The sequence below is a fragment of the Terrapene carolina genome, unplaced genomic scaffold (genome assembly GCF_002925995.2).
Source record: "Terrapene carolina triunguis isolate 2854851 unplaced genomic scaffold, T_m_triunguis-2.0 Scaffold113, whole genome shotgun sequence".
NCBI lineage: Eukaryota > Metazoa > Chordata > Testudines > Emydidae > Terrapene > Terrapene triunguis.
Window position 1 is genome coordinate 5,395,139 of NW_020664464.1, and position 13,393 is coordinate 5,408,531.

Sequence of the window (13,393 nt, forward strand, 5' to 3'; positions counted from 1 at the left end):
CAGTGTATAGGAAAGGAAGTTATGAGGTGAAGCTGACTGCAGAAATCAATAGCTGAGATGTATAGTGGTTTGGTTTTTTGTTTTCCTCCCACATCTAGAAGAGCCTCTGGTTGTTTCAGATGTAGGGCTAAAACAGTATCTCTCCCCCACCCACACTAATCATTGTGTCACTGCAATCACATTACATTGTGTAATGACCTATCAAACCACAAACAATGTTTAAAAAAAGTATGAAATCTCATGTTTATTCTCAGGCTGATGGTAGAGTGGAGAGTTTCTACAAAGTGCGGTTGAGCTATTCATTATGCAAGCATGGTGAGGAAAGTTTAAAAAGAAAAAAAAAGTTAGACATTTATATGAACAGCTTCTTCTATTCTTACCCAGGCTTTAAGTGCTGTACAGATTCTTCCCATTTGAAGATTTATTATGCTTTTAGTCTATAGCTTCAAAGTAGTCCCATAGCAAATACAGTACAATGTTACTTCAACCAAAATGGTTTAGCAGGCAAATATGGATAAAGTCAAATCACGGACCAGCCCACAGATGCATCTGCACTAGGTGTTGTAATTTAGCACTAGAGCTATCTAATGGGAGCTTAGGCACAGCTGGAGTCATGTGACAGGAGCAGGGGCTGCTTAGGGAACATCTGTATACAGACAGCTACTGTCTCTCAAGGAAAGAGCTGAATAAGTTGCTTGATTCAGTTTAACTAGCATTTGTGACCCACACTGCTCCCCTTCAATTATGAGGGCAAAGGTCAGAACCCAGAATATCCACTTGTTTGACCTCAGTTCCCTATTTATCTAAGGAAATTACTCCTAATCCTGTAGTAGCTGTCTCTTCCTGGAGACCTTTTCTGAGCTCTTCCTCAGGTGGCAAGTCTCACCTTCTTGGAAAGAGGTCAGCAAGTCACCTGAATACTTTTGCTCAGTCTTTTGGTTCAGGAGAAGGGCTGAGCAGGGCTGCTCAAGAGCTCCACTCCCAGGGACCCACCAGCCTCAAACAGCTGACATTTGGAAATTCAATCCTGAATATCTCAGCCTACCTGGGAGGAGCAGTTGGTTTCTTAGTCTTCCCTCTACTGCCCAAGGCTGCCTCTGTGCTCAGGCTGGGAGAACGGACAGCATCATGCTTTCACAAGCACCCATTTGGATGGAGTCTAGCACAGGGATAGTCTATTTTTTGTTAAAGTCCAAATTTCTTGATCAAGGTATAGTCAGGGTCTAAACTACAGAAAAGCCATCTCCCACTGCAACAATAATGTTAAGTAAATAAGATTTTGCAGTCTGTTCAGTGTGGATTTGGCCTATGGTCCAAATGACTACCCCAGTCTAGTACTACAACCCATTTGTCCTCAGTCCTAGCTACTGTAGCCACAAGTGCTTTTACTAATAATCCTCTACCACCAACTCACATTTCAACTGATCATGAAACGCCATTGTGTGGCTTCTGCATAAAAAAAGTGGGTTTTTTGTTTTTGTTTTAAAGGAGTTCTTAAACTGTCAATTTACCATGGAGAAAGTTTAGGGCCAATTCAGAGATCTAAGCTGCTTTAGATTTTCCACACCTTCAAGTCTCTTCAGCAAGTAAGTTATACAGACAGACTTGCTCATTCATGGTGTGCTATAGTTCCTTACACATCCTCTGAATTCATCCCATAGTCTAAGCTGGTGTGTAACTTACGATGCCAAAAGGCCCAGAAGAGGGTCCAACAGGAGGCACTATGACTCCTACTTTAACTTACAACCTCCTGTTAGTTGGCTTTTCCTCCTGCACCTTTTTGGTCCCTCAATATTTAAGTTACAGCAGCTTGGGAGTGCCTTCGTTTGAATTAGGACTTTGTTCTCCACGGATAACCACAAGCCAACAATAAGGGAGAATGCAGGAGGTTATCTGAGCTACCAACAGTTGTTCCAGTATCCACAGTCCTACTTACATTTGTAAAATAATTAAAAAAAAACCCACCCCAAAACCTAAGATTAGAGATTTTACAAGGTAAAATACAGGTTAAAGGGAACAGCAGAAATCAGTCCCTATCTCATGGTACATTTAAAAACAAATCCATTAGAATACTCAAGTCCACTATTAATAACTAGCACCCTACCAAATTCATGGGCATAAAAAAAAAAAAAAAAGTGTCATGAGCCATGAAATCTGGTCTCCCCCATAAAAATTTGGTCTTGTGTGCTTTTACCCTGTACTATATAGATTTTACAGGGGAGATCAGTGTTTCTCAAATTGGGGGTCCTGACCAAAGGGAGTTGTGTGTGGGGGGCGCACAGGTTATTTTAGGTGGGTTACAGTATTGCCACCCTTACTTCTGTGCTGCCTTTGGAGCTGGGCAGCTGGAGAGTGGCAGCTGTTGGCTGGGTGCCCAGCTCTGAAGGCAATGCCCTGCCAGCAGCAGTACAGAAGTAAGGGTGGCAATACCATATCATGCCATGCCGCCCTTACTTCTGTGCTGCTGCTTTCAGAGCGGGGCTCCCGGCCAGCAGCAGACGCTCTCCAGCCGCCCAGTTCCAAAGGCAATGCTGCTGCTGCCACCAACAGTGCATAAGTAAGGGTAGCAATACCGCAACCCTCCCTACAATAACCTTGTGGACTCCCCCACCCCTACAATTACAACACTGAAATTTCAGCTATTTAAAAAAATCCTATGACTGTGAAATTGACCAAAATGGACCATGAATTTGGTAGGATGCTATTAACCCAGAAGCTTGAACATCTTAACTGCCCATTCATTAAGCATGAAGGTCTCTTCCAACAGCCTCAGCCCACTAGTCACTGAGTTCACTAGCCACTTTGATTTTCATCTTTAAACGGTTGCTTTACTGCAGCATGGCACAAAAGAGCCATCCTCATTTCCAATAGTGGATATGCAGTGGTTTGAGGCTTTAGTTGTGCCAATAGGGAGAGCCCAGATGCTGAACTGGTTAGTCCAAGCTTGACCTAGGGTAGAATAATTAACTAGTGTTCATTAGTACATGATCAGAATTTTTTAAAATTCCATTTCTCTCCCCAGTGTACAATATGCAGCACATGTAATAAGCAAATTAAGTAGTGTGATTAAGTTTCAAGTCTTTGTAGTTTCAAATGCATGTTTGATTATAAAAAGACACCACACAAAACAGCCATCTATTTTCAGTTCTGATTTTTCAAACTAAAAGTATATTGGCTGCAGAGGGAGGACTGCCCATGCAGTAGGTATTAGAAGTCACATGCAAGAATGCCCATACTGCAAGCAGGACAAACATCTGTCCAGGCCATCCTGCACAGACCACCTCCTTTACATTACTGAGCAGTCATTTCTACAGTCCAAGTTTTCACTAAGGCAGACAATAAGCACAGACAAGCTGGAATAAAGCTAAGAGGGAGCGGAAGGGTGGATGGGGACTCATGGGTAGGAAACAAATGCAGCAGCAACATCTGACCCATCTCTATGTGTAATGCATCTGATGTGGGTTAGTAACCAGTAGTTTGTATCTACTTTGTTTGCATTTCAAGCCTGCCTTCTCCTGGACCCAATTCAATTTAACAAGACAGTGAGTCACAGTATTTAATAAGGAAGTGCTAAAATGTTAGTTTTTACACCATTCAAATGAGACAGACTTTGGCTGCTGAAGCATTTATTACTGAACATACAAAATGAATTACAAAAAAAGGTGAAAAAGCACTACAAAGACACATGAGACTAGGCACCCTGGTACAAACATGTGTTCATATTCCACACTGCAGATTTAATTCTCAGTACTGGTTTTAGTTGATTTATTGGGTAGTTAAATAAGGATTTTTTAGAAAAAAGATTTAAAAAAGAGCAATGAAAACTCAGAGCATTTAAATAACTGGCTGAACAAGTTAGAAGCCTTACTTGAAAGCAAAGCAAGTAGATTCATATTAAGGCATTATGCTTGTGTGACCTGTCCAATGAGGTGATTAAGACAATTGTACAGTCTGAGTCATCATAGCCAAGTGCACAATTCGTGATACCAAAACATCAGTGGCAGTTTGATAAAGTTCTCTTGCTGAGCTGCAGGACTTTTAAATGGAGTGCCAAATGAGATCATACTACTTTTATATTTTTCCTGCACAGGTCACAGACTAGTCAGTTTTTGGCTGCAATGAGTTCCATTTAAGGTCTGATACTGGACACTTTAGCTGTCAGACAAGAGGCTTCTTAACCAGGTAACTAAACAAGGTGAACCACTGCTGTAAGCTGCTGGAGTTTCAAGCCTCAAGGCACATTATGCTGGTCATTATTTTCAGAGGCACTTAGGACAGCAAAATCATTTTTCTAATGAAAGTTCCTCTCTTAGAGGAGAAAGGACACATTCATATCTTTAGGCCTCCACCATCCCCACACTGTGGATATTTTCCCCATAGGTCACCCGACAGCTACAGTAGTTAAGTCACCTTGTTAGCTCAGACTGCAGAGTATGTGTGTGCTATGCAATTTAATCTGTGCTGTGTTCAGGCTGTTTGTCCTCCTGGCTGGCATTTTTCTCCCCTTCACCCTTGCGCTCAGCATGCTGAGACCCAGCCAGTTGTGGGTAAAAGGGACCTACCAGCCAGTTGAGTGGTGTGTTGTTAACAAGATAATCCATCACATCATCCAGAGACTCCTTCATTTTCTTCAGGTGTCCTTTGCTAGTGGTGAGAAGGTTATCTGATACTTCATGGAAAGATGAAGCAGAGTGGAAACTCCTATAGATGTCTCCTGCCATTGCCCCAACATGATGGGCTTGGTCCTGAATGTTCTGCGGCAACCCCTGTATACTTGACACCAGGGTGAGGCAAGTGGTCTGAAGCTGCTGAGTCAGGCTCCGTGCAATAGCTAGCGTGCGTGATTCAATGTGCTGGAAACAAAGCATAATAGCACTTTAGAGTTAAGCATTTCATTGACCAGAGAGTTGGTCACTGCAGCAACTGTACTGTTGCTGAAAGCTCACACCATGGAATGAAGGGGAGATGGAGAATTGAAGCTGTGGCAGATGAGAGCAGGGCCTTCATTTCATAGAAAGAAAACTATGAAGCTGTTGGCTTGAAGGAGTTTACTAGGGTCCTTGCTTTTGAAAACATGTCTGACAGACCCAGGTTACATGAACCCTTGAAGGCTGCAAGTCTCTGAAGTGCACTACAGGTCATGTATAGAAGAGGTCTGGCTGTTCCTTGTCTCAGCTAACTGTACTGTAGTACAAGCTCAATAATTCACTTGATTTTAGTGAAACAGTTAATGCTTCCAGCTTAAAGATTCAAGCACTTATGAGATAGCATTTTAAGTTCAGCTAATCAATTACTGCATTTGTGCAGTTAGCAACCAATCCTGCTAAGAGGCTTGGGAGGAGAGGGAATAGTCTGGCAGGGTAGGGAAAAGAAAAAATTGCATTGTCAGTCCCACCCAAGTTGTTCTGACCTTCCAAAGATAAGCTAGATGAAAAGATGTCCAGGACAGATCTGAATGCCTGACTAGGTGTGGGAGAGCAAGTAGCTTATCCCCTAGCAATAGACTCACAGGCTCAAACTATCTGGACAGTAGGTCATGGCAGCTGAGTAGAGAGGTCAAAAGGCCAATTAATTTTTTTTAATTCTCTAAAAAAAAAATATATGAGGCTGCAATAAGTATGCCAAAGCTTGACTGCTAAAATTATAGCAGCATTTGGAGAATGTAGTAGAAAATGGCACCCAGTTACTGCATTAGGCCATTACTGCAATGATGTTTAGGGTTCTAGGAAACATCTGCATCTAGTTAAACTAATTTGTTGAAATGAACACAATACGCATAGCCAATTAGCTTGCATCACTAATTATGTCTGGTGCCAATAACCAAGTCATTACTTACGCTGGCCACCACAGAGCTAAATTTAATTAAATTTTGCAGAGCAATGGGGGCAGCAGGAGGAAGGGGCGAGACACCATTCAGGTTCTTCATGCTTGTACTGCATCTTGGCAGCATAGGATGTTCCATGAATATTTTGAAAACAAGGACAAAAAAGTTACTTGTATGTATATACTTTGTAATATGTCATTTATACACTTGGTACATTTACTTACCTCAGCACTGTGAGAGTCATCACCATCATTTTGGCCTGTGTTTTTCTTCCATTCTACCCAGGACTGATATAGCATTTCCTGGGCATCATGAAGTTTCTGGTTGGCACTATTCATGTTCTTTCTGGCATACTCAATCTAGAAAACAACCAATGAGGTAGTGAAGCAAGGATCCTAAACAGTTTAGGGTGATTATAAATGTTCTCTAGCCCTCCCACTCTTGAAGTGACTTTTTTGCAGAGGGACCATTTTGTTGGGTGAAAGGACATTTTTAGAGTGATGGGGTGGGGAGGGGGGGGGGAAGAAAAGTCTGCCTTCCTCTTGTTTTCTAGTCGTATCATGTGCAAGTGTTGAAGTAATGTACAGGTCTTAGAAAGAAATGAGAAACGGTATACCAGGACTGAGAATGAGGAGTATTCTGTTGCATGATTCTAACAATGCAGGAGCATGCAAGAACAAGTAGTTCCAACTTTAAATCTTGCTATGACTAACTTTTGAAGAATCCTACTCTACTAATGGAATTGAGTAGGATTTTAATAGAACTGCAAGACATTCTTCACTTTAGGATCTAAGCTGGTCCTTTAGACAGCAGCCAGTATTACAAGTACATTTTCCTATTAGCCTTGCAAAACAGATGCAATCTTATTTTGGGAGTGGAGACTGAATCTGTTTTAGTGTAAGAGATGAGAACTTAAAAGATAATGGATGTGTTTTGTACCATTAAGAACCTTTGATTTAATTAGTGAAACAATTTTAGTTAAGTTATCCATGTTCAACAGTTCTAAGATAAAAGACTACCAAGAGATTTTGCATTTACACTTCACACACCTCAAATCAGAATTCTTGTTAACTTACCAGATTAACAGTGTAATTGAGCTGTGAAATGGTCTCTTGGCTTTTGTACTTAGCATCTCTAACCCTGATTAAGGCCTGTTGGTAGGCACGGCTGCGGACCTTTGAAGACAAGGATCCAAGTCTAATGTAGTAGCTTGGCTTTTGAACTCCAGCTTCAAATCCTTCAACCTTTGTAGTTTCTTTTGCTAGAGAGAAAAGTTAGTTAGTTTAGACTGACTAAAAGTTAGGTTAGCAGTCCAGCCTCTGAAGGATTACATGGCAGTCCAACATGTATCTGGATGGGGCAAAAACCTACCCCTTCATTCCAAATATCACTTTCCTTCATATGCCTTCCCTGCTGACAAGAAGGGATCATGGTTGGCATGGTGAAGGGCCATGTCTGAGATTAGTGTCAATACAGTGCCACTCCATTCAACTAGTAAGGTTGTCAAGTGACACTGCTTGTCTCTCCGACTCCCAATCCTCATCCCCAGTTAGGGTCATCTCAAGTAGTCTTACCTAGCTCCTCTTCAGTAAGTGGAAGATAATGGTCTACAAGAGTCTCCGACCTGCTGAGTGCGCTATCCACCCCACTGCTCACCATCTGCACCACACGGCTTCCCAGGACAGTGTTAATGCTGCCATTGACAACTGACTTGGTCATTTCCACACTGTCATGCACAGCTTCTTTAGTCTTGTCCATGACTCCAGTAATTGTATGGGCAACAGTATCCTTGGCACCAGTCACAGTGATTGTTACAGCATCTTTTGCACCAACAACTACATCCTTGGCATTGGCAACCACCTGCAAGGAAGAGAGGCAGATTCCTCATTTAATAGTGGGGAGGTATTTAAGTTCTGGATTTATACACATTTTCCAAAAGTAGAGAACTAATGTTTAGTATAGCTGGTTTCAGGATTCTTTAAGAGGCATTCACTACAGTGATAGAATTTTGGCTGTCATAACAAGCAGAAACCTACAGCTACTCAGTCAGCATTAGGAGGCATTTCCACCACAAAGTGGATTAGTAGTTTACACTGATGCAAGCCTAGAATGAGTAGGATAGGAAAAAATGAGACTTGTTCCTTAAGGAACAAGACTTCCAAAAAGTTGTGTGCCTAACCTGTGACTCTTTAGAGGGACCAGGTGTTAATGCCCTGTTCTGATCAAGAGTCCTTTGGGTTAGGAAGATTTAGTCTTCCTACAGTGGATTTTAGTAGAGATAGCCTAATTATGACCTGGTGGTATAAATGGTCATAGATGGTTTGTCTCTCTCCATATCTAGAGAACCTTCCAGGTAGTACTGAAGCATCATTACCAAAAGGAACCCAAGTAGCACAATAGACAGGAACCCAGCTATGTGGCCCATCTGGTAGCACCATACAGGAGACTACTTGATGACAGGCCCCCTAATTCCCCCAAACCAAAACACAAATCCCTGCAAAGAAGCTTCCAGCTACCTTAAGGAAGGACAGTAACTCAATATGAAGAGAGAGCCAGGAGATTAGCTTTATTAGAAGACCTTGAAAGACTTCAGGCTAGAAGGCAGCAGTGTTAAGAGTTGAAAGATTTCTCTTGTAAGAGACTGTGTAATGAAAATTTGAACACAAAAACAGTGAGCTCTCAGTCACAAAAGGTATTCTTTCATTGTACTCACGTGGTAGCAATGGATGAAAGTAGATCCTCCTACTTTGCAGTATGCTAAACCACTGGGAAGTAGGTTAGATTAAGCTCTTTGAGCAGTGACGGTCGTGTCTTGACCAGCACCTAGCACAATGGGGCTGGCCCTCATACTAAATGGAACCCTTGGACACTATAGCAATATGTAGACAAGTTATAAATTCACTACTTAGTTTTCCTTTCCACCCAAATGAATAGTGAAAGCTACAAACTTTCACTTCATAGTTGGTTCTCCAGTTAGAGCTCATTTTTAAGTTATAGAAAATGTTTTTATAGGAAGTGTGTTCAAGTCATTTTAACATAAGTTTAATATGGAAGCTTTCTACTTAAATTACATACAAGCCATTTCTATAGTGCTTTGATATCTGAAGCATTACAAAAACTTTAACCCTTATATTGCTCTGGTAAGTCAGGAAAGTATTACCTCCATTTAAGTGGGAGAGGGAAACAGATGGAGGGCCTGAATTACAATAGTGCCATGCAGCCACTGACTTCAGCTGGAGTTATGGATACTCACACCTGGGGGTGGGGGAGGGAGGAAGAGAAGGCACTAAGTGACTCCAAAGGCCATAGGGTGTCCGGGAGAAATCCAAGGTTCCAAATTTTCAACATTGTGCTCTGCTCCTAGCCTTGCTACTCCAGGAATTACTAAATCTCTGGTTGTCCCACTTAGAGATTTAAATGCAGTAATTGAATCTACCTTGTCAGTTGGTTGATATAGTATAGGCAGCCTCTCTTCAATTTTGTCCAGTCCTATGCATGCATAGCTGTTGGCAACTGCAACTAGAGAAGTGTCAAGAATGATTAAGTTGCCCTTGTGATGTTTAAAAACACCCTACATACAAAGCTAAAGGTTAACATTTGTTGAAACAAGAAGCCCAGTCCAAACAAGTAACATTTTGTTTAGTTTCTTCCTTAAAAGGAGTAAGGAAAAAAGTTCATGCAGCTTAATTCTGTAACAGCTTTCAAGTGCTTTGCAAGTGAAAAAACAATTGACATATCTTTCAAGGAAGTGACCTTGAGAACAGACTGATGAAATATTTCCTGGCCCTTTGCCAATTCTTAATAGGCTGAGCTAAAACCAGAGCAAGCAGCCATGAAACAGTTGCCAAATTTGTAACTGCAAGTTTTACTCAGAAGTAGGTGAAAGGGAAGTATGATGCAGAGCTCAAAACTGGGTGAAGGGTTAGGACAGAAGTTGAGCAAGAGGCTTCTTACTCAAGCAATAATCTTAGAAATCAATGTTCGTTGGGAACAAGTCATTAGATGTTTAATCTTAGGAGATCCAGAACTTGCTTGACTTTATTTATAAAAGCTCATTTAATTACACTTGCTCATGGCTTATTGCACAAAGCAAGGTAACAGTTTTTCTGCTGTCACTAACTTGTTACAAGTAGGTTTAACTCATAGTGCCCCCAGATTCTTTTCAACACCTCCCCCAAAAAAGCCTATATATTTATATCTGAACTCAATGGAATAGTTGAACAAATGCACAGAAAAGTAAAGTGGAGTCATGCCTTACTTTGTGGCTCCAGCTTCTGGATGATAGGCATAGCACTTGTCATGGCCACTGCAGTGATGGTCTTCACTCCTTTCTCAGCTATCTCACATACTGATTTCAGATAGGGATGGTTATCTTTTGTGTTGACATAAGCAGAGGACACCATGTCATAGGTGGAACTCACCAAGGGAAGGTTGACAACCCTGGCTACCACATTCTGTGTAAACAGAGAGAGAAGTTTAAACTCACATCCTTCTTGGCTATGTGACAAAGACTGACTGATTGTCAACTCATACATACCTGTTGTGAGTCAGCTGCTACTAATGCCATTTTTTTAGGGCTTGAATCTTGTACAGCCTACAAGAACAAGATAATCCAAATAAAAAAATTAAGTCCCAAATAGCCATACCACTGTTCCACTTTAATAATCTAGGCTGGAGTTCTTTCCCTTCTGGAAAAGAAAGCAGTTCTTAAAGCCACCCCAAAAAGGCTTTTGAATACTTGTGAGTGTACCATCCCCTTCATGAGAAGGATCCAGACAATGTGGGCTGTAATGAATTAGAGATTCTACTGTAATAATTTAGATAGCTACAGCTTTGTTTCTCTACCACATTCACCAGTTTGGATAATAGGCATTCAGGTACTAGATACAAAAATAAAAAGGATGGTCAACTAAATAGTTTGAGAGGTTTGTAACAAATTTTTCACTGATTACTTCACTGATTTGACAGCTCTGTCTCTAATCTAGGTTACCCCTGTTTGGATGCATCTTCCACATAGCAACAGAAAAATACTGAAGAGTTAAAAATTGTGTTTGTAGGTGGGAAGACTGAGTAAAATGGAATATCTGCAGCTACTTTAGTCCATTTTGAAATATTACTTGATTTTAAAGTATCAGGAGTAGCTGTGTTAGTCTGGATCTGTAAAAAGCAACAGAGTCCTGTGGCACCTTTAAGACTAACAGATGTATTGGAGCATAAGCTTTCATGGGTGAATACCCACTTAGTCAGATGTGGGACAGCTTATGCTCCAATACATCTGTTAGTCTTAAAGGTGCCACAGGACTGTTAGATTTTAAAGTGGCCAACTCTTAGGAGAACCTTGAAAAAGGTTAGGAATTTATGTATCCCTAAGGCCCCAAATCCTGCAGACACTTGCACATATTTGTCACTTTAAGCACACAAGTAACTTGTGTGGTGTTGTTAATGAGATTAAGTTAAACATGTGTTTCTGCAGGATCAGATTCTAGTGTACATATTGCTATACAATATGTAGTGTGTCATCCCACCCCCTACAAAGGATTTAAAATGTAGAGGCATAAACAAATTTGCAGCATAGTGTTGTCTTTATAGCTGGCATTTGTACCTGTTTCCTTCCTCACCTGCACCAAAATGGCAGGGGGTTTCAGCCGGTCACTCCTAAGACACGTAGGCTGTAGATCATTTAGAACTGGGCTATTTGTGCCAAGGTCATGCCCACCACATGGGCGTTGTAGGGCAAGCCATTGTCCCACATACAGGGCAGGGTTTCCCCACTGCAGAGAACCCTGAATTAGTTGGCAGGGTAAACATTTATTGCCAAATCACATGGGGTTGGAAGAGAAAGCAGCTGTCACACCAAGACCCACCCATCCTGCTTCTCCACAGGCAGACATCTGTAGTGCCAGGGAAATGGTATTGGCAGTCCTCCCACACAACTCCCCTAAATCTGCCAGGCTTTCATCCCTGTCTGTGGAGATACAGGGGGAGTAGATAATTCAGTTAGGACTGGTTATACTAGTACTCCCGAACAAGCCATGGTGTACTTCCATAGTGTAGAGAGACATGGCAGAAGACACTGAAACTAAGCCACAAGAACACATGCTCTTTATTTGTAAGAGTCATGCCTTTTTAAGGGTCTGTTCATTCTCAAAAGACCCATGTGTCTCAGAACATTAGAACGCCACTATAAAGTTTAGGCCACAAAAGAACCATGCAAAAAAAAAACCCCCCACACACGCCACCACCCTCAGTGTGGGGGTGTTTGTCAGGAGCTCCTGATAAACAGTTCCACATTTAATATGTGCCACAGAGTTAGTACAGTAGTTAACACTAGAGTTCCTGTTTCAGTTCTCGATTGTTCTGCTTACAGCTTCAAGCACAGCTTTTTTCCTGTAATGCCCAACGAACAAGGACAAAAGTACGCAAAACACCGAGGAGTGATAGCATTATACAAACTGTCACATGGGTTAGACCAATGGTCCATCTAGCCCAGTATCCTGCCTTCCAACAGTGGCCACTGCCAGGTGACCCACAGGGAATGACCATGCACAGATGCCTTTTGTATTTCTCCCCTCTCTCTGATATAGTAATAAGATCAGCCACCATTTGTATGCAGAACAAATGTGGCATGCAGCAGACTATTACTAAGGAATACAAATAGACACGTGGGGGAAAAAAATGGTATAAAGTGTTAAGAAGGCTTACAGGATAGATTCCACATCAGATGACAATAAAATACTGTAGTCATGTAAAATGTTACTAAATTCTTTTATAGACTATATCAGGGTGGATAAAAAGCCAGGATTTTAAAAAGCTTGATTTAAATCAGATTTGATAAAATGCTTTGAGGAAAAAGCTATATTAATTAAACTCATCATGGAATAGGGATTGTAAAGTCTAATTCTATAGTATGAGAATCTATTCATGTAATGTTTAAGTTTTGTAAATTAATTCCAATAGTTCATGGATTAGGGACCCAATCTTATGTGGTTCTAGGGGCTTCTGTATAGCTTTAGGTTAATCTTTCTATCTATCCAATGGGTCTCAGTCTAGAAAATACTATCAGAGATGCTTAGTTTTGCAGTTCTCAAACTGTGGATTTGTGTCTCCAGAGATAACATGCTTGTTCACAGCAAAAATGTTTTTAAATATATAAAGGTGAGAAATAACAGATCTCAACCCTATTGTCGCTCTGCAAATTTGTGTACAGAGTCAACCCCTTCTCTAAGAGTGCAAAGCTTCAAAAAGTTCAATAATAGAAGATTGTTTGGGGCCGAATAGCTCTGGAGAAGAAGTCTGGAGGTAAATGTGAGAAGGGAGGGACAAGGAGTAGAAACAAAAGTGAAACTGTTTGATCAGCATTTTCTAGAAGTCTTTGAGTGTAGCCTTCATTGATTTGAGATCTACCAAAGCATTCTGTCACTAGCACGGAAAACCTATAATGGCAGCAGGCTGTAAGAGACACCCAGTGTGGGAATAAGAAATGTTTACTACTGATGTGTTAAAGAAAGTCACACCAGTGAACTGGTGGAAGTCACTTAAGCACTTGGATTCAGAGACTGTTGAAGCGAT

The 13,393-nt window shown here is 41.2% G+C and overlaps 1 protein-coding gene across 1 annotated transcript; it reads right to left on the reverse strand.

Moving 5' to 3' along the window:
• Window positions 1–2,642: 2,642 nt before the first annotated feature.
• Window positions 2,643–10,768, reverse strand: PLIN2 (perilipin 2). The gene is made up of 7 exons (XM_026652326.2): window positions 10,362–10,768; window positions 10,083–10,278; window positions 9,261–9,343; window positions 7,399–7,684; window positions 6,901–7,085; window positions 6,049–6,183; window positions 2,643–4,853 (listed from the first exon to the last, which is right to left on the reverse strand). Exons 1-7 carry the CDS (start codon window positions 10,389–10,391, stop codon window positions 4,452–4,454), a joined length of 1,317 nt encoding a protein of 438 aa, XP_026508111.1. The 5' UTR covers window positions 10,392–10,768; the 3' UTR covers window positions 2,643–4,451.
• Window positions 10,769–13,393: the final 2,625 nt, after the last annotated feature.

Coding starts and splice junctions, on each gene's coding strand:
- PLIN2 (XM_026652326.2), bottom strand. CDS start 10,391: ATGGCATTAGTAGCAGCTGACTCACAACAG. Junction 7,685..9,260: donor TATATCAACCAACTGACAAG/GTAGATTCAATT, acceptor TCTTCCTTGCAG/GTGGTTGCCAATGCCAAGGA. Junction 6,184..6,900: donor TCAATTACACTGTTAATCTG/GTAAGTTAACAA, acceptor GTTGTTTTCTAG/ATTGAGTATGCCAGAAAGAA.